Source organism: Engystomops pustulosus, chromosome 3, assembly GCF_040894005.1.
Source record: "Engystomops pustulosus chromosome 3, aEngPut4.maternal, whole genome shotgun sequence".
Taxonomy (NCBI): Eukaryota; Metazoa; Chordata; class Amphibia; order Anura; family Leptodactylidae; genus Engystomops; species Engystomops pustulosus.
In genome coordinates this window covers 97,197,123-97,219,298 of record NC_092413.1, presented here as the reverse complement: position 1 = coordinate 97,219,298, position 22,176 = coordinate 97,197,123, and the positions used below count along the sequence as shown (strand labels likewise).

Below are 22,176 nucleotides of genomic sequence, written 5' to 3'. Positions count from 1 at the left end.
GCTAGGCGCTGAGGCAACGGGACCCCCGCGGCACCGCAGGGCCAATGCGGCGTTGATTCGGCCGGTCAGAAATGCTCCCCTCCCGGGCACCCAGGCGTCAGCTCTCGGCGTTCAGCAGCGTTCAGCAGCCTCCGGCATCCATCGCATGATCAGCGCAGGGAGCGGGGACGGGCGGTGGGCGGCTCGTGCAGCGCGACGTGCCTACGTCATGCCGTTACGCTCCCACCTGGTGAGGACTATAGGACTCTCACCTCAGTGACGACAACTTGAAACTTTATGTAGTAATTATCTACATTATTTTTAAGTGAAGGTTTACTTATGTGCAGATTGTTGCTCAATATGTATTGCCATGGACTAACACCCACAATCAGTGCTGGATATTACTGGTGGGGGTTCAAATTTGGATATAAGCCCATATCCAAACTGAATTTTCAACTTTGGGTTTGGCCCAAGTCAGCTAAATTTTCTCAGGTCAACTTATCAATAAAACTCAAAAAATGATCAATGACATTTAAAATTAATGTCCCATGGATGTCTGGATTTGGAATTATACTGAAAATCACATTAGAAAATGAAATATCTTGCCAATCCAACTTTATATGAGGATTCTGGCTTAGTAGTTTGTGTGGCTTCCAATTGCCTGTATAACCTCTCTACAATGCCCGGGCATGCTCCTGATGAGGCAGCAGATGTTTTCTTGAGCGATATCCTCCCAGACTTGGATTAAACCATCAGTTAATTCCTGGACAGTATGTGGTGCAATGTGGCATTGGTGGATAGAATAAAATGTGTTTGACTCGATTCAGTCTGGGGAATGGTCAGGTCGGTCCATATGCCTTCATCATGCTTGAACTTCTGAATTACTACTACCACATGAGAGCTAGCTAGCACTGCATCTACATCCTATTAATAGGGCCTAACTTCAATCCGTGGAAAAACCCCTTTAAGTTGAAAAAAAAAAAGTCAATCCAATTCTTGGTAAAGTACCAGATATGTCGCACAGTTTCTATGTGGCAGTTTCATTTGGCAGGGTTCATCCTTTTCTAAGACCCCAAACAATCTGTTACACAATATAAGGCCACAGTTCAAAATGGTTTTCACTTATCACCCAGACATCATTTATCACACTTCTCCAGTGCTGACTTACTGGTCTCACAAAGATTCACATTTGGGCATCTGGAAATGAATGGCCATCTTAAAATATACAAGGTTGCAGTGTCGGATGCACTGAATACGTGCAGAATAAGTTTCCAATAATGGCTTTATGAGAAATTGGAGTTATCAACAAAATTGAAAAAAGTTAAAGGGGTATTCTCGTCTGGGCACTCACATTCAGTTTCATTAATCTGCCATATATAAACATTTCTTCAATTGGATGTTATTAAAAAAAAATGTTCCTGTGTGAAGATAATTTCTCATAAAAGTAGCCATGTTGTCCCTTAGAAACGAGATAGCTTCCTCGGATACGGCCACCTCTGCTGGAGTGAGTGGCCAAAGAAACAAAAAGTTTTTGTATATGAAATGTCCGGGAGTTACTGCATGTCCCGCAGCCGTCCTGTGGTAATGATCGCTGAATCCTGGTGGTCCGGCAGGACTCTATATAGTGCAAATCTGGCCACCGCTGCCAGAGTGTGACGTGGTCGTATCCGAGGAAGCTATCTGGTTTCTAAGGGACAACATGGCTGCGTTTATAGGAAATTATATTCACACAGGAACATTTTTTTTATTAACATCCAATTGAAGAAATGTTTACATATGGCAAATGAATTTAATTAAATGTAAATGCCCTGATGGGAATACCCCTTTAAGTCGTGACCAGACCCAGCCAATTGTTTGTACTAACTCACAAAACCCCAGTCTATCTAACTTTAAGCACATGCATTACATTACTTTGAACACATTGGGGAAGATTTGCTTACCCGTCCCTGCACAATCTCCGAGGTGTGTTCCTCAACGAGAATGCACAGCTGCCGCAATTCACTACGAGCATGCGCCCTATATCCTGAATCTTTTGCTTCCCCGATCAGGGCCACCAGAGTTCACCTTCTTCTTCCTGGTGCATGTAAGTGCTTGATCTTGCGACACAAATTTAAATTTAAATCCCTCAGTTTGTTCGAATCCGTCAGATCGTCCAACAACCTGCCTCCCCGATTTGTGTCACCTGAAAGCCAGCGCAATTACGACACAATCCGATCACGTGCGCCAAAAACCCCTACTAAATGCGGAACAAAATGGAAATCATTGTAATATCCGAGTCCCATTGTATGTCCAATAAATTGGTAATGGTTTGGACTAAAGTGTGTTGAAGGCCTCATGCATGCTATTATTATGGGGCCCCATAGCGGTCTATGGCACCTGGCCATGGAATGGTGAGCACACAAAGTTTCATCTTACTGTGACTTAGTTGGGCAGTCACTGCAATATTTTGGACATGTCCTATATTTTTCCAAAATACAGTGGTGGGAACTTGCTTTCTATTGAGATTGGAGGAGCACTAACTCCTTTGCCCCCCCCCCCTTCTCTTGCCCGTGCACTCATCTGAGATACAGCGTGGGTGAACACATGGCCATTTGCATGAGGTCTAACACAAATAAATATTTCCAGCATAGAACCAGAAAACATAACTGTTAACAGCCTAGCCAGTGAAAACCTCTTGTAAAACAGCTCAAAGATACAAGATGGTTGAAGTGAACGCTGACAGTCCATATAAGTGTTCTTCCTCCAACATTTCCAATGTCATTAGTCAAAGCTAAGTAGTTCAGTCCCAGCACCCAGACACCCTTGTACCTAGACAAGGCTCATGAGACAAGCCAGCTCATAAGAATCTTCACACTGGGATGCAATTTCTTCTTACAATAATTAAAAGAACACATAACAGCAGTATTTAGATTCAAATCTGTATTAAAAATTGTACACCCCCATTAATTTAAATTCTGGTCATAACCTTCTAACTATTCATTGTACAATCAAGTGTAATGATGAAGATTGTCGGGTCTTGCAGAATTGCATGATGGATAATTAGACAAGTGAGCAGCTTATTTATTATAGTTGATATAGCATACAATAGAAAAGAAATGCTGTAGACTAGTATACATACAATTATTTATACTTTTCCTACTCTTTCTCCCTTTTACCATGAATATAAACCAGAAATTTTAAAAATAACATTGTAAAAATAATTATTTGTTCTCCAAGGGCTGTGCAGCCGACATAAGACCAGAAATTATACAAGGAGGAAAACAATTTGGCCTTTCCAGAAACAGCCACATGGCATTTGCATTTGATGATACCAAAGTGAAAAATACGTAAGTCCTATTCTGTGTTAAACTGATTACATGAGTTGTCCAACAGTAGAAAAAAAAGGTTTGTTTTTCTGCAATCCTTTATTTTTAGTAGTTTTATGCAAGAGAACAGGACTGAACTGCAATTCCACACAGAGACTGTCTTGTTTCTCAGTAACATATTTTTTTCTAATCCTGAACAATCTCCTTAACAGAAAGTTTTGTTATGCTTTTTTTTTTTTTTACTTTTTACTGTGGTCTTATGCTAACATTATTTACTTGCAGTCTATCAATAGAACTTGAGCTTCGCACTAAGGCAGATTCAGGATTGGTCTTCTACATGGCAAGGATCAACCATGCTGATTTTGCAACTATCCAGATTAAAGGTGGCATGGCACATTTCAGATATGACCTTGGAAGTGGAGACACTACCACAATGGTTCCTCAGAGAGTAAACGATGGAGAATGGCATAAGGTATATAAGTATTATTAACTATTATTAAACAATATCAACAAATGCTATTATGTTAATCAGAAAATTCTCCATTGGGAAACTTCAATGGATAACGGCAACTGGAAGGGAAGAGGGGATATTTATTGTCACATTGTCTGGTTTCTTTCACAAGTTGAGACTTTTTTTCTCAACTGAAACTAGAAGTCTCAAGAAGTAGTATGAAAATAACAGACAATAAATCCCCTCTCAAAGTCATCTTATGAAGTTTTATTGCTTTCAGTATATCACATTAAAAAAATGAAAAGTTCTCCTGCACTCAGTTGTATTCACTTAATAACCCAAGCTTTAGTGGCTTTGTGCATTTTTCGTGAATTTTTCATTCAAACAGCAAATTAAGTTTTTGACATTCACCATACAAATAAGTCTGGGTTCACACCACATTAATAGCCATACAATGTGAGGACACATCAGAAGGATTTCGAGGTTTTCTTACAAAGTATAGCACGGACATATCCCACTGTAGGCTTATACAATAGGATACGTCACCCGGGGACCTCCCTCCCACCTGAATGCAGGGGGAGGAGTATACATCAGCAGCAGCCAGTGATTGGCTGCTGTCAGTGAAGGGTGTTCCTCCAGTGATGTCACAGTGACCTCACCGGGACCTCCCTCCTGCCTAGCGACGTATACGCACTGCAAGGCTGTCAGCAGTACGCTTAATCTACTCCCCATAGCCACCCATTGCTGTACATAGCGTGCTACATCTTTTCATCCTGCATTTTGTGACGGATAGAACGTTTAGTGGTCAGACTAAGGCAACAACAATGCCTCTGTCTGCCACTATTTGTCAATTTATACGCTAAGCATAGACTGAGTTCACATCACGTATACGTTGGGAAAGCACCTGGCGTATAAGTAGAACCTGGCTAATTATTAATTTCTAGTATTTGAAACTTCAGAATATTGATGAAGATCCTTTGACCAATCTATTTTTCTTTAATTAATTGACAGCCTTGGTTCCACCATTCCACCAATAGGCTGTGATTAACATGTACCCATGTCATCAGATCATTTGACAGGAATTACAATTCAAAAAAATTATTTGATTTCTCATCAAATATGAATCCCTTTACATAATGAGCATCTAACAGAACATAGGGGATTTGTTAAGATGAACACAATGGGGTAGATGTATATTTTTTGCTCCTTTTTTCATTCATTTTTGCAGCTTTTTTTGCATTTGCCTTGTACTGCTTTTCCTTCTTAACCCTTTCCCGACATTTGACGTAATAGTACTGCATCGCGGGAGGTGCGTTCCCGCAAAATGCAGTACTATTACGTCATGCTTCTGGCACCGGCTCCTGAACGGAGCCGGCGCCAGAAGCTGCAGGTGTCAGCTATATATTATAGCCGACACCTGCCTCTAACACCCGCGATCGGAGATTTCTGACCGCGGCGTGCAAGAAGCATTTCAGAAGAATCGGACCCCCCCCCCCGCGGCGCTTGCAGCCCCGGGACTGCCGGTGCCCGGGGCTCCGCGATCCTCCTTCCTGTAGCCGGGTCCCTGCCTCCTGACAGGACCCGGCTGTAACACACTGAGCATGCGCAGCATGCTCAGTGTGTTACATTACACAGTGTAATACATCTGTATTACACTGTGTAATGTGAGGAATAGCTTGAACAAGTGATCAGTGGATCACTTGTTCAAGCTAACCTGTAAAAGTTAACAAAAATGTTAAAAACATTACATAAAATAATTTTTTAATAAAAATAATTAATTAAATAAAGTTAGAGTCCCCTAAACACAAATATTCCCTATACACATGCAATAAAGTGAAAAAAACACAAAATCGCCAAAAAACCCCACATATTTGGTATTGCCGCGTCCGTAACAATCCGTACAATAACTCAGAAACATTATTGGACCCGCTCGGTGAACGCCGTAAAAACAAAACCCGAAAAACACGCCAAAAATTTACATTTTTCATAAAATCTCTACACAAAAATGTTCTAAAAAGTGATCAAAAAAAGTTACGTGCGCAAACATGGTACCACTGAAAAGAACAACTCAAAACGTAAAAATTAAGCCCTAAACTAGCTCTGTCAACCAAAAAATATTAAAGTTACGTCTCCGAAAAGATGGCGATGCAAAAACAAATGAGATTTCCTCTATATTAGTTTTTATCCAGTAAAATTGTAAAAATAAATGAAAAACTATATAAATGAGGTATCACCGTAATCGTAGTGACCTATAGAATGAAGATAATATAATATTTTTAGTGTACGGTGTACGACCCCCAAAAAATATGAAAAGAAAGTAAACCAAAATTGACAATTTTCTTTTCACCCATACATTCAAGAGTTAATAAAATCTCATCAATAAGCTAATGACCCACTAAAATGAAGTATTTGTAAAGTGCATCTCATGTCGCAGAAAAGAAGCCCTTAAATGTCCAAATTGCCCAAAAAATAAAGATTGTATAGCCAATAAAAATTGACAATGCATAATCTGCTCTGAATGGCGCAGCTCCCTTCGATGCCCTGGCGTGTGCCCATACAGCGGGTTACCACCACATATGGGGTATTATTATACACGGAAGAGATTGGGTATCAAATTTTGTGGAGCGTTTTGGTATTTTATCCACTGAGAATTTGTACATTTTTTTGAAAAACATATTAATTTAGCCAAAAAAATTTTACTTTCAAAATTGCATCCGATTTTGTTTTAACCCCTGTAAAACAATTAAAGGGTTAACAAACTTCATAAAAGTTGTTTCACGTACGTTGAGGGGCGTAGTTTCTATAATGGGGTAATTTATGGGGTTTTACTTTTATTTAGGCCTCTCAAAGTGATTTGAAACCTGAGCAGGTCCATCAATAGCAGGATTTTGCGTTTTTTATGAAAATGTGAAAAATCGCACCTAACGTTCAAAGGCCCATAACATCCTACAAAAATAAGAGTATGCATAAAAAACCATGTCCACATAAATTAGACATTTAGTGAATGTTAGTTATTACGTTTTTTTGCGGTTATGACTATGTATGGGAAAAGTAGAACATTTTGAAGTTCAAAAATCAAAAATTTTTCCAAATTTTCACCAAATATCTGATTTTCTCATAAATAAATGCAAAACATACCACCAAAATTTTTCAAATAACCTGAAGTACGATGTGTCACGAGAAAACAATTTTAAAATCACTTGGATATGTTAAAGCGTTCCGAAGTTATAACCACTTATAGTGACACAGGGCAGATTTGAAAAAATGGGCCGTGTCAGTAAGGTGAAAAGTGGCTTCAGCGTTAAGGGGTTAATGCCTAATTCATCTTTGAACTGTGCCTACTGGCATCTTTTGGTGCATGATATATCATTGTTATGTGCTAAAAAAAAGGGGGGAAATCCACTCCAGTCTCCACCAGGCATAATCAACAGTTTGGTTTAGGTTGTGCCAAACATTCCGCCAAATACAGAAATTGTGCCAAAAATTGGCACAAAAAGTAGGAGCAAGACTTTACTTAAGGCAATCTGCCTAAAGATAAATCAAGAGCATAAGTTTAAAAAAATAGATACATCAGCCCCAATGTAGAACAGAAAAATAAGTACAAAGGTATAACATCACAAGCTTTTGGGTGTCATTACTCATTTACAGAGAGTACAATCGAGATTAGTTACATGCCATATGAAGAGGTCATTTATTTGACTACGTACCTAATTCATAAATATGCTAGATATAAAGAAATATTGCACTTCTGGTAGAGACTAGACTGAAAAGCTGCCTTCAGATTCTGATTTACAGCAGAGTTCCTCTTTGGTGAAGGTAAAATTCACTTTTAGCTGAGTATCGACTGAAGAGCAAACAGGGTTTATTTCTTGTAAACACCATTATATAACCATTCTAAAAGGAATTACAATAATGGGGAATCAAGAGGATTGTAGAAAGTGTTGATAAAAAGGTTACATTGTCTTATGACATTAGATGACCAATCCATATGCTTTGTTCTGATGGTTGCCTATTAACTTCTCTACGTTACATAAAATACAATTTGAAGGTTGCAAAAGGTGATATGTAATAGAGTGTAGCATTCTATTTGTCTAAATGAGGTAATTTCGCAATGGTTCTACACAGCTCCCATTTACACAGAGTAACATAAGCAGCTTTATATAATATCTTTGACGAATAACTTTCACCGTGAAATGAAATCAAGAATGTTTATTGATTTTTAAAAAAAAAAAAAAGAAATAATCCATGAGAGCCTGTGTGAAGGGTAAAATAGTGTAAATTATTCTATTGAATGTATTATTCTGCTTGTTATCTTGTAGGTAGTTCAAGTAGTTTGCCATAAGGCTTTGTTCGCATAGGCAATAAAAAAAGGATTGTTATTTCAAGGGAGTGGAATATTTTAAGCAAAAAAACCTTTTAATCAACTTTTATTAACCCTCTTATTATAATGAAAAGAACAATAAGAATATAAAAAAAATTAATTCTATGACCTTGTGAAAAATTCTGAGCTAAAGATATTCTTCTAAATTAGTTCCATACTATGCAATAAATTATATGACTTACTACATTTTGATTTCCTCCAAGATAAATATATTTCGAACAAAGAAAACAGGATATCTATTTGTCGATGGAATTGCAAACAGTACAAACAGTCCAAAGACAGCAGACATTTTGGATGTGGTGGGCATGTTGTACGTCGGCGGATTGCCTATTAATTATACTACCAAGAGGATTGGCCCGGTAAGATCATAGTCTGTTTTTGTATTTTTTCTGTGATTTATTGTGCATGCTCTAGGTCAAACTATTTTTATTACCTTTTAAGCTGTGACTGTGAAAGTGACTTTTCTGATACATTTGTTTCTTGTTATTTTGTTCAGCTTGTATTAAATGATGTGTTTTTATTTTTAATGGTTTGCAGCAGCAACAAGTAAAATGGGCTAGTATTTATTATTTCACTGTACATGGTATTGTTGTTTTGATAAAAGTTTGTATATGTTACTTTATCTGATTGTTTCAGCAGAAAATGTTTTCCACAAAAGGTGATCTATCTTATATTGTTATCTGTATTACATAAATTTTGAGGATCATTTACTGATTCAGTATCTGGAGAATTACTTATCTCATTTGTTATAAAAAAAAATTAAAGACTTTTACACAACCTTTACATTTTTGCCTTTCTCCAGGTTCTCCACACTATTGATGGCTGCATCCGGAATTTTAGAATGGTAGAAGGAAATACAGACTTTAATAGCCCTACATCCAGCTTTAATGTTGGTTCATGTTTTGCTAATCCACAGAAAGGAACCTATTTTGATGGATCAGGATTTGCAAAGACAGGTAATTGTCTTTGATGTTACAGGGATGTAACCAGAGAAGGGATAATCATAATATGTTCCCCAAGGGCTAGTTGTCAATGAACAGGGGCAATAGGTTTGGTGTTTGGTGATTTAGAGGACTCAGAAATGTTTTTCTCCAAATGAGACCAGTACTTTAAACATTACATTGAAGGGTGTCCAGAAACAGATTTTGACGTAGCCTCAAGTTGTTATGGTGGATTCTTTCTACATGTTCAAGAGAGTCCTGGATGCCTTTCTTGAGAATAAGATTATCCCCAGTTATGGGAAGAAAACATTTGTTTAATCTTACAGGTTGGACTTGATGGACCTGAATGTTTTTCAGCCTTATCTTCTCTTATAATCTGATAAAATACATCTTTATATGTAGTCCTTATCTTTTATTAGAAACTTCACCATGACACTGATTTCTCAGTTTTTCATTGACATGTAAATGTATCATTCATTTTTATCTTTGTGTCAGTTACACAATCATTTTTCATTTGTGTATTTTAGTGGGAGCCTTCAAAGTAGGTACAGATCTGTTAATAGAACTGGAATTCCGTACAACAAGGACTAGTGGTGTTCTTATTGGAATAAGTGGCAAAAAGATGGATGGATTGGGAATTGAACTGGTGGATGGTAAAGTAAGTGACTTGTATCTTAACAGAAATACATGTAGCTATAATGTATCGTACCAGACTTGAAATTAAATCTAACTCTACTCTTATTACTAAATCCAGTCTATGTATAGTGGAGGAATATTTGTTCCCTAGGTTCTAAATTGATTTCTACAAAGGAAGTCATGCTTCACATACCGAAGCAAAATATATAGAACATAAGAATGAATACCTAACACTGTTGAACAATGAAAAGATATACTGTACAGTCAAATGCAATTTATTTCGCATCCATAGAATTTAACAGATGGCGCATTATGAAATATTCTAGATTAACATATAGATATAATAAAAAAAGATATTATTGTTCAAAGAAAAATGTTAAAGTGAAATAAAGTGTATTCCACATAAAAAACGACTATAAACTGTTATATGGATATATACTGTATATATTTGGATACAGATCTGTTTTGTTGGAATTCCAGATTATTAACCGCATCTAAAACAGTCACAATTTGATTAAAGTATCTACAGCAGTCAACAGAACAAGTGCAATGAAACTATACGTTACAGTACTGAAATATATTCCTTCTGTTGTAGAGGACAGGGTTTCTAAAGATGACCTAAAACTTTAGATGCTGTGGGCATCCTCTCATTCCTACCTCTATTTCCTATATATATATCATACAGATATATACACTCACCATAACCAGCATCAATCCTAATACCTTGGACGGAGTTGAAGCATTATCCCCCCTCATACCCTTGGGCCAGTAGTGTCAATATGACAATGTACTCATGAATCATGAATTGGAAACTATAGCTATTCGCTACATTGCAGTATGTATTTGGATGTAAATACAATGCATTTTTTTCTTACATTTTTCTTCCCCCTCAGCTGCTTTTCCATGCTGATAATGGAGCTGGCCGTTTTACAGCAGTTTATGAACCTGAAGTGTCCGGAAGCTTGTGTAATGGACAGTGGCACAAAGTGATGGCAAATAAAATAAAGCACCGATTAGAGATGATTGTTGATGACAACAAAGTTGAAGCTACAAGTCCAAATGCTGCATCAACATCTGCAGATACCAATGATCCTGTATTTGTTGGAGGATATCCCAGTAAGTACATATTAGATACCAGATAACATAAATGTATATTGACAAGTTATGAATGAATACAAATTTTTACTATATAAACTAAAAATAAAAATAGACTCATTACACAAAATTTGGTTTTCCACCCATTGGCTACTTCTTGTAATGAGAGTAAAATAAGTGATGACTAGATTTTATGTAGCTACGTGAAAGGCAATGTGGGTTAAAGTCTATGATGTTTCTGGTCACATGCATGCAATACAGTGATATAGTAAATCATCCCAATTTTCTGTAATCGTATTGTGAGGAATCAAATAGACAACTTTTGGAGGAACTACATGATTTGTAAATACTGATGCAAAATACACCAATCTGTTAAAACCATACATCCACCATACATTACAATTTTATGGCTGTAAAACCCAAATTAAAATTATTTTCATTTTATGACTATGACTATGGCTATGGTGTGAGAAGGATTTAAAATTATTTTATCAGCAAATGTATATATGAATCGGTGGTTACTTAAAGGAAAAGGATCATCTTTAACTCTTAACTGTTGGTTGAATTTCAACTTAAACAGTTCAAATATAAATTTTAGTGATATTCAAAGACTGATCTCAGTAACATTGTCCAGTAGAAATATAACTTCCTTTTCTGTATTAAACTCTTTAATACTCGTCCTGCTTCGTGATATGCGTTTTAGTGACTTCATTACGATAATGAGGACTTTCAATATGCTAAATTACATTCCAATAGTAACACATTGGGGCAGATTTACTAGCCTGGTCCTGTTGCGATTCCGCAATGCGTTGTCCGATGAGGATTCGGGTCTGCCGCGATTCACTAAGGTCGTGCACCTGAGTTCCTGCATCTGCCGCTTCCGCAACGATGTCCGCCGGAGTTCACCTGCTTCTTCCCAGTGCTTGTAAGTGCATGTCTTGTGACACAATTCTAAATGTTAAATCTTGTGCGTTGTCCGAATCCGTCAGGTTGCTCAACGGCCATGCCTCCCGATTCCTGTCGCGTGCAACTGGAGCCAATGCGCCAAAATCTGATCGCTTGCGCTAAAATCCCTAGGCAATTCGCCGCAAAATGGAAATCATCGGAAAATCCGACAAAAATGCGCTCCGCGGACCCTTAGTAAATGAGCCCCATTATGTTAAAATACAGATTTAAAGGGGAATTCCTATCTAGGCATTTACATTTAATTGAATTCATTTGCCATATGTAAACATTTCTTCAATTGGATGTTATTAAAAAAAAAGTGTTCCTGTGTGAAGATAATTTCTCATAAATGTAGCCATGTTGACCCTTAGAAATGAGATAGATTCCTCGGATACAACAATCTCACATTTTGGCAGCAATGGCCAGACATGCACTATTGAGTCCTGCCTGACCTCCTGGCTTCAGCAATCATTACCACAGGACGGCTGTGGGACATACAGTAACTCCCGGACATTTCTTATACAAAAAAAACATTTCTGCTTTCAAACACCTCTGATAAATGGAAAAAGGGAAACAAAAAGGGAAAAAAATCCGCTCACTCACGATACTGCAGACAGCATGTTGGAGTTCACATTCCTCTAAACAGCCCCAGGTGCAAGGAATCAGTCAGTCCTGCCGGCCGACCGGAACATGTAGAAGGATAGGGAAATATTCCAGCACTCCAAGTCTTCTAAAATCATAGCATTTTATTCTTCATATTAAAAGCGTGCAGCCATATCCAGTGTGACCACTGATACACGATCTACGCGTTTCGGACTAAATCGTGGAGTCCTTAGTCATGATCATGAATACAAAGTTATGTGCAGGCCCTCATTTCTTATATCTGCAGGCCCTCATGTCCTATTTCCCTTTGATTATTCTGTTTATGAGTGCTTATGACGGCAGAATGACTACGTTAGTTATTAGGGGCCCTCACATTAAATTACATGAATACCCCCACTGAGATATGATATGACCAGCTGAATCGGCTTTCTTCCTCTATGGTCAATGGCTAATCTGTCATTATGGTTACACTGAATTCCATTGACATATGATTTGTCACCCTACAAACAGCAGGTTCACATTATAAAATTCCTGGAAAGTCTTTAAAATTATGGCACTTTTTTTTACTGTTCATAAGTATTCATTATTTTTTTAAGGGTAGTATTTTATGACATATTGTTGTGATACAATTTACAGTATGGCCACAACCTATTCAAGTTAGTATGGCAAAGTTCCTCTATACACCTACTTGGTATGAAATATAGAATGCCTCTGTAACATGTCACAATAAGATTCATACAGAATCTATTTGCTTCAGAGCTTCAGTAAGAGTGGCTTCTGACAACTTGGCGTTAATGCTTCTGACAACTTGGAGCTTGGATGGAGCTATAAAATGGCCTACTGAACATTACTGCCTCAGTGATCACCTATTTACTTTCACAGTTGAATAGTATCAGGAAATTAACAGCACAGCAAGATATACTGAATTCTTTGTTATAAAAACAATGTTTTGTGGGAACATTAAGTTGGAAGAATAGAGAATAGAAATATAGGAATAAATAATAAAGCTAGAAGGCTGGGGACATAGCAGCATGACTTTTACAATGTAGTGAGATCAGGTCTTAACGAAAGACCTCCAGTAATATGGTTGGAGGTTGTACATTTAAGAGCCTCACATTCTTAGCTGGCACAAATTTAATGAAGATGTTAAACATAATGGAAAAGCATGTAAATGTATATAAACTATTAATATTTTTAGTGGCTTGCACAAATTTGATTCAGTGCTATCAGACAAGACTTCTGAATTTTTAGATCTTTTCTGGTACCTCTGATAACCGCTACATTTCTTTTGAATGTTAATGCCACATAAAGAATTATGTGTCCATTGGCTTTTTATTCTTGCACCATAAAAAGAATTAACAATACAGGGATAAGGCTTTATTAATCAGCTCTCTCCCCTCTATCTGCAGACGATGTGAAGCAGTTTGGCCTGACCACTCAAGTGAGCTTTAAAGGGTGCATTAGAGATCTAAAACTTGCCAAAGGCACTGCCAGACCACAGGAGATCAACTTCGGCAAGTCATTGGAAATAAAAGGAGTGCAGCCATTATCATGCCCATGATCTCAGCGCTGACACAAAGACCAATCACTGCAACAGTTTCATGTTAAGATGTGAGTCTTTATACATAGGAACATGAAGTGAACTTCAAAAGGTGCCTTATCCTATATTTTCAATGTAGTTCATGCGCTAATTATTTTCCCATATGTTAAATAAAGAGCATTTCTTTAAACAATACAAGTGTTGTAGTAGTTATTTGAGTTGAGTGTGTATGTTTGTATATGTATCCAAGTAGGATACAGGTAAGTATGGCTGTAGAACATTCTTGAACAAAACATTTGAGAGGCTAACTGACTCAGGATTGGCCAAATGATTTCTGTAAAGGATCTTTAATTGCTACACATTTTAGCATGACCTTTTTTAGTAGTAGCAGCCATTTGAAGTTACTTCTTGCACTGGATGCACACCATGTCTTCTTCAAACAAAAAATTACCACCCAGATTTGGGACTGCCATTGGGGTTCTACTCAGGTTTGGGAGTTTTTTAAGCCTAGTCAGAGGCTTCCCTTCTGTCTCCCACTTCCCTTCCTATTGAAAAAGTTCCCAATCTATGTTAGCTGAACTCTAAAAAAAACAAAAAAAAAAACTTCTACCTCTAACCTCCAGGATGAAGGATTTTCATGCAGGATATAGAACAAACAGCACTTTTGAGAGTTTCAAATAAAAAACAAAATAGCTTTAACGCTGTTACTGACCCAGCGGTTAACTGTATACTCTGCTTGGAGAAACCACAACACAGATCTCCAGAGTCCAGCTTGGTTTTAAGCTCTTTTGTGGACTATGGGGCCCATACCTTGTTCACAGAAAGTGCATTGTCCAACGATAATGCACTGTGATTCAGTGCGCCCGATATCCAGCAAGTTTCCTCGCTCAGGTCAGACGGAGTTCACCTTCTTCTTCCTGGTGCATGCAAGTGCATTGTCTTGCGACACAATTCAAATCTTAAATCCGGCGCTCAGTCTGAATCAGTCAGATTGTCCAATGGCACTCCCCCCAGATTTCTGTCACATGAAAGCCAGCACAGCTGCGCCAAAATCCGTGTATATTAGGTGATATTACTTGTGATTCAACAAGCAGTGAGGGTGATTTCTAAAAATTTGACGGACGAGGTCTGCCAATCCAGGATATATTTTGCTTTTAAAAGGTAAAAGGAGTCAGATGGAATATGTACTGGACGGGCCTGCGATTTCTGCACATTAATTTTATAAAAGGACACCCTACCAAAGTCTGCAATGATGTCCATCACGGCTTCCAGCGAGCTCTCAGGTTCTAGCATAGTGAGGAGAATATCATCCGCATATAGAGACATTGGGGGATATTTACGTGCGCCAGCGTATGATCGCCCCGCCGCTGCGAATTCGCAGCCCGATACATCAAGAGGCTTCTGCCTCTTGATGTATCGGGCTGCCAGTAGCGCAGCGTTTATCCTACGCCAGGCAGGGCCTGGCATAGAAAAAAGCGCAGCCGGCGACTTTTCACATATGAAAAGTCGCCGGCAGCAGCGAGAGCGCAGGCGCGGGGACAGTAACGCCCCGCGCCGGCCCACTCCTGTCCGGCCGCGCCCCCCGCTCGGCCGGCCGCGCCCCCCCTTCACAGCGGATTGGAACAAATAATCGCAAAAGCTAGCAATAAGATAGCATTTGCGATTATTTCAGGGCCTCTGCGCCACTGGCGGTGCGCAGAGGTCCTGATAAATATGCCCCATTATGTAGGTCTTGTTACCAATTTGTACCCCCTTGACACTCCTGGAGTGGTGTATGGACAGGCTAAAGGTTCAATGGAGAGAATAAAAAATAAGGGAGATAGGGGGCAGTCTTGTCTTGTGCCGTTCATTACAACAAACAGGGTAGAGACCATACCATTAGTGAATACCATTGCTGAGGTAGAGGAATATAAGGCCTGGATAGATCTTAAAATAAGCCGTCCAGGCCCATGCATCTGATGGCCATCCAAAGCTAGCAACAAAGTTGCGGATTTACATGAGTGGAGCCATTTCAGGATATTCACCACCAGTCTAGTGTTATCAGAGGCCTGACCCTTTATAAAGCCTGTCCTCTTGGACTATACGGGGTATATGTGGCATGAGATGGGATGCAATTATGGAGGCATATATTTTAGTATCCACATTTAAGGAGGATATAGGTCTGAAATTTTGTGGGGTCTCAGGAGATTTGCCAGATTCACCCCTCCTTCTTTCCAGTGTGCCGACGTGTGCTTGCCCGGGCTTACACATGGTCTACAATTCACATGTCTGCAACCCATTATTAATATTATGTCTTTTTTATTGTAATAGTAATGTTGTAATTCTATACATTGGCAGCAGTTGTCCAACCACATCCACAGGATTTTTTGCTGAACTGCAGTTAGTGTAGTTTAATGGATATATTTGCTGAATCAGATGCTAAAATATTTTTAGGTGTACAAATAAATAACAGCTGGAATAGTAGATAAGTGTCTTTGGTGGGACAACACTTCAAACCTTAAAACTATTTTAGATGCAATCTACTAGTTATGGGTTTTCCTCCACTGGACCTAATGTTAGGAGTCTGACCTTGGGAACTCTGCTTATTAGCAGAATGAGGAAATATGGCTTTCAGTAAACACTGCAGTTCCCTTATTATTTACACAGGTCAGTAAAACAGTAGCAGTCTATGGCTCACTTTTGGGGGTCAAGCTACACAACCCAACTGTTATGAAGGGCATTCGGATCCTAGAACTATGAATGTGGGAGACATTTGAACAAAAAAATTACAGTCTTGGCCCTAATGTTTTCATTTATGTTGGAGTCTTCCGGTTCTGCCTTATTATTCCACAAGATCTACATGACCCTAATATTTTTTTGTATATTGTTGATGCCCATACAACAAGCTAACAGTTTGCTAGCAGACTGTTTGACCATGATGATTCTGAATAATCCTACTTCTCCATCTGAATTTTATTTCATTCTAACTGCAGCTAATTATACTGGGAATGAAACCAAGCAATGGAAATCAAAAACTTTCATTCAGTTGTCTCAAGAATATAGCATGCTCACCAGATAACACTGAAAGGAAATCCGCTTTTCCAGTCCATGTCATTTTAGAATTAGGAATGTTCTCAAAACTGTAAAGAGTATTAATCTGGTTAGCCAAAATATATCCATGACACTACCATAAACCAACAGCTCACAATGTTATGAAATACATAGCATCATAGTTCTTGTCTGTAAAATGCAGTATTATATTGCTCACATTTAGTGGATCTCATATTTTCAGGAAATATAGGCTTGACATTTACTGGTATTCTGATTGCAAAAATGTCTAGGAAATACACAGGCTATTATTGAGTAACCATGTAGATTTATTGTAGAAATACCCATAGACACATTGTCAAGCTTGTGCACCGAAACAGGAACCTAAAATCTTTGTTGCTTATCATTGTTAGCCACATATGGAGAAGGCTGCTGTATTCAGACTATTGAAAAGATTTTGTTTTTTCAAGTCAACACAAAATGGGACATTCTGTAAAGGACAAATTTCCAGCAGAAGATCTTCAGGGAACTTCTACCAATCATCTAGTGAAAGTCTTGTCTACAGAAGACATGGTCCTTGGAAGGAAGTTTTACAGTAAGTGAATCAATCATGTGCCTGGCGCTAGGAAAAGATGTCACATATGAATGCTTTTCTAACGTGTTAAGGATTGGGCAGAACTCTCTTCACAATCCAGCAGACATTCTTTAGCACAGTACATTACTTGTATTAATCAGCAGCCTCTTCATGCGATAGACAAATCACCATTAATTCCACTGATTAAGCTGATGTTAAGTTCTCGCTATTCTGATAATTGCTGCTGTCTTCCAGTAAAAGAAAACCTTCATCATTTATCATTTTTCATTCCTTAATCATTTTCAACATTTTTATACAAACTTCCGAATACGTCTGTACTTTTTCAAACTTCTTTAAATGCACATAATACATTGTCTAGTATGTCTGTATTATAGTCCAGAGCTATATTCATACAGAGCTGAAATATTCCAGTATTCCATGCTCTAAGAAGTGTAAGCAATATGCCAGAAACTAAGCAGTAATCTCATACAAAGAAACTGTTGACAAGATTTCTTGAATGTTTTTAAAAGCAACTGGGCTATAATTCATGTATAACTCAAGACAATTGTGAAATCAGAGATCACCTATTCCCTTACATTATCTTTTTTTTTTTAAACTTTGTTTATTGATTTTATATTTTACATTGTAAATATAAGTACACCAATGAGCATTCAAATATCAACAATCATTCAGTTAACAAAAGAGAGCATTTTGCTCCAGAAGTTTCCTTCAATGGAGGGAAAAAGTGGGGGTATGGGTTGGGACTGGGTATTGGGAGTGGTGGGGTGAGTTGGTTCTGGGGAGGGAGGGGAGAATGGGAGGGTTGATGGGGTGTATCTTATCTATATACAAATGAGTATTTATTATGTTTTTCAAACATTTGAGTTACTAACAATAAACAACCAAATAGTAGAACAAAAGAACAATTTTTGCAATTAGGAGATTTCCCCTATGTGCTATACATTTCTGTGTGGATTTTTAATACAGATCACAAACCTTCCCTAATACCACCACATTTCATTAAGCCATTGGGGTTAATGTAGGGCTAGGCTACTGCTATGTCTATCTGACTAGCCCAGGACAGCATCTTCTAGGGGCCTTGTGGCCAAAATTAAAAATATGCTGCATAGGTCTAGCATAAAATGGATAAAATAGAGCTGTCGAAAAATATTATCCAGTGACCCCAGCCCAAAACTGAATATGACTAATGGATTATGTGCTTTGGATCATGCTGGATCTCTCATTGATTGAAGCTTTTCAACTATTATGTGATGCCAATGAGATGTCTCTTTTCAATTCATCAGACATGGCGAAAAGCTTATACTGCTTCTTAGATAATACATTAATGCTTCAGTCTGTACAAGAATGACATTACAAAATTTTGATGTCTTAAACAAGTTTTAAAACTAGAATATTTCTTTAGCCGTTCCACTGTAAAAATGCATTTTTTCTTACTTCTTCATCAATCCCTCAGAAGCTTTTAAAATATTATTATTATTAATATTATTATTATTATAGGGGTATTCCCATCTGGGCATTCACACTTAATTTAATTCATTTGCCATATGTAAACATTTCTCCAATTGGATGTTATTAAAAAAAAGTTCCTGTGTGAAGATAATTTCTCATACATGTAGTCATTCTGTCCTGTAGAAATGAGATAGCTTCCTCGGATACGACCACCTCACATTTAGGTAGCAGTGGCCAGACACGCGCTATTTAGTCCTGCCTGACTATGTGGCTTCAGCAATCGTTACCACATGACGGTTGCGGGACCTGCAGTAACTCCCGGACATTTCATATACAAAAACCTTTTGTTTCTTTGTGCAATCACTCCAGCAGAGGTGGTCGTATCCAAGGACACAGTCTTGTTTCTGAGGGATCATATGACTAGATTTATGAGAAATTATCTTCACACAGGAACATTTTTTTAATAACAGCTAATTGAAGAAATGTTTATATATGGAAGATTAATGAAATTTAATGTGAATGCCCAGACGAGAATACCCCTTTTACTTCATAGTTTGTACCAGTGTTCATTTACTATCCCTGGTTGTAATTTTTTAATTTAATAATTTACTTCATTACCACTAAATTTAATAATGATCAATTGTCATTTACTTGTCCAGCAAACAGTGCAACCACAACCAGACTTAGCGTAAGCTGCCAGACTGAGTAAGCCAGGGCAAACTCACTCTTCAATGTCCATGGAGGCTACAGAGCGTCCTGAAGCCAATGAAAGATTCGAGTGTTCGTCAGACCCGAGGCTGCATGGTTTCAGGAGATTCGTTACAATGAGCCTGTGGCTCATTGTAAGGAATCATATGCAAAAACTCCATATACTGCAATACAGTAGTATTGCAGTATATTGGAGGAACAATCTGACTATCTAGGGTTAATGTACCCTAGAGGGTCTAAGAAATAGTGAAAAAAAAGTTTAAATATGTATAAAATATTAAAAATTCAAATCACCCCCCTTTCCCTAGAACTGATATAAAACACAATAAACAGTAAAAATCACAAACACATTAGGTCCCAAAATGCCCGTTCTATCAAAATATAAAAACAGTTATTGACGGCAGTGACCTCCGAAACAGAAAAAGGCATGACATATAAAATGTAATGAAAAGTGATCAAAATGCCGCACAGTCCTCAAATGGTAGCAATGAAAACGTCGGCTTATTTCACAAAAAAATTACATATAACACAGCTCCGTAGACCAAAGTATGAAAACATTATTAGCGTCAGAAGAATTTTTTTTCCTTTTTCGTACACATTCGTTTCATTTTTTAAAATGAACCAAAGAATAAAGTAGAGGTGTTATTTGGAGCACAGAGTGAAAGTCATAAAAACTGAGCCAACAAGAACGTGACGCACATTAAATTTTTCCACATTTGGAATTTTTTTCCTGCTTCCAAGTACACGGCATTTTATAATAAATAACATCACTGGAAAGTAAAAAATAAGCCCTCTCACAGCATTGAAGGTGGAGAGCGACAAATGAGCGAAAAAACCCTGCATCCTTAAGGGGTTAATGGACCTGGTGTTAATAGTTTTTGATGCTGTACAGGTCCCCAACTTAAGAACACGATGAAAGTTACAAACGGACCGTTGAATGTTGGTTATTTACTATACTTTAGCCTTGGGCTACAATAAACAGCTATAACAGTTATCAATTATGTCTGTAATTAAGATTTATTGTTAATCCTAATCTTAATCAATTTAAGAACAAACATACAGAAACTATCTTGTACGTAACCCGGGGACTGCCTGGTATATGTAGTTGTATAAAAGTATACAATACAAACATAGAGGCTTAGTGACTGTCTGATTTATTCTTCAGGTATATGCTTTACTGTCCTCCTTAGGAATCATTTTGTGCCATAAATATATTATGGTTCAGGCTTTTGGGAACTGGACCACCCACCATAAATTTACAGCATGTGGTCCTTAACCAGAGAAATAAATCATTTCCAGTAAATTTAGTTTTGCTGTTCCTATGATAAAGGACATTTTCTGTTGTTATATGAAAGAAGATTTAAATTATTTTGGTTTCAGGCTCATTAATTCTCTAGTTTGCTGTTGAACCTAGTTATTCAGAAAGAAAAAAAATAGACTGCAGGATCACAGTGCTTGTCTGTAGTCTACCATGGAATAGGTTTGTTTAAAATGTAGACACAAAAAAGATAAATATCTATTGTCAAGATGATTTTTGGATGGATGGATAGATTAACGCCCTCCTGACATGTGACATAATAATATGGCATAGCAGGAGGTGACTATGTCGTACTGTTACATCAAGCTTCTGGAACTGGCTCAGAAGCAGAGCCGGTGCTAGAACTGTAGGTTGTCAGCTGTATATTACAGCTGACAACCTACTCTCACACCCACTACTGGAGAGAACCTTGATTGTGGGTCTTAACCTCTTTCACGCAAAAAATGTAGAATTTTTCGCCATTTTAGCCAAATTTCAACTAACTTGAAGTACAATGTGTAATGAAAATACAATCTCAAAATCACCTTGAAACGTTAAATCATTACAGAGTTATTACACATGTCAGATTCTAAAAGTAGGGCTTAGTCAGGAAGGTGAAAGAGGCAAGAGGCTAAACAACAGAATGGGGCAAATTTACTTACCTGGTCCTGTCGCGATCCCCGATTCGGACGTCCGACGAGGATAAAGTCCGGCGCGATTCATGAAGATCGTGCGCCCGAGTTCCTGCATCTGTCGCTTCCCCGCCAAGGTCCACCGGAGTTCACCTTCTTCTTCCCGATGCTTGTAAGTGCATGTCTTGAGACCAATTCTAAATGTTAAATCTTGCACGTTGTCCAAATTCGTCGGGTTGTCCGACGGCCACGCCCCTGATTTCTGTCGTGTGCAAACCGGCGCCAATGCGCCAAAATCGGGCGCAGTTCGGCACAAAACGGAAACCCGACGGAAATGTGCTCCGCGGACCCTTAGTAAATTAGCCCCATTGTCTTCATGGGTATGCAAATGCAGTTTCAGACCTATCGAACATGGACTTTCAGATTCAACTATACTCTACTATTCAGTCTCTGCATTAGTTCCTTTACAACTGGTCTTTAATTATAGGAGACCTCAGGTTTTTTTGCAAAGCATTTCCTAATGATGATAAGTTTTGTTGCTCTTCTGCAGTAATTAGACATGTCTCCTTCATAGAGCTGGTGTTCTGGAATT

General features: G+C 38.1%; 2 protein-coding genes across 5 annotated transcripts in view; both read left to right on the top strand.

The window, feature by feature from the left end:
* Positions 1-14,063, top strand: part of LAMA2 (laminin subunit alpha 2) — a 567,760-nt gene extending 553,697 nt beyond the window's left edge. For all 4 annotated transcript variants that reach the window (XM_072141562.1, XM_072141561.1, XM_072141563.1 and 1 more), the window contains 7 exons: positions 3,196-3,305; positions 3,567-3,756; positions 8,320-8,475; positions 8,919-9,072; positions 9,585-9,715; positions 10,587-10,809; positions 13,746-14,063. In XM_072141562.1, coding sequence (XP_071997663.1) covers positions 3,196-3,305; positions 3,567-3,756; positions 8,320-8,475; positions 8,919-9,072; positions 9,585-9,715; positions 10,587-10,809; positions 13,746-13,897 — 1,116 coding nt within the window. In that variant the 3' untranslated portion in view covers positions 13,898-14,063. The remainder of the gene's footprint in view (positions 1-3,195; positions 3,306-3,566; positions 3,757-8,319; positions 8,476-8,918; positions 9,073-9,584; positions 9,716-10,586; positions 10,810-13,745) is intronic.
* Positions 14,064-17,409: 3,346 nt separating this feature from the next.
* LOC140120516 (enoyl-[acyl-carrier-protein] reductase, mitochondrial-like) overlaps positions 17,410-22,176 on the top strand; it is a 41,734-nt gene continuing 36,967 nt past the window's right edge. Inside the window, exon 1 of the mRNA XM_072139532.1 lies at positions 17,410-17,498. The gene's annotated coding sequence lies outside the window, so the exon portion shown is untranslated. The remainder of the gene's footprint in view (positions 17,499-22,176) is intronic.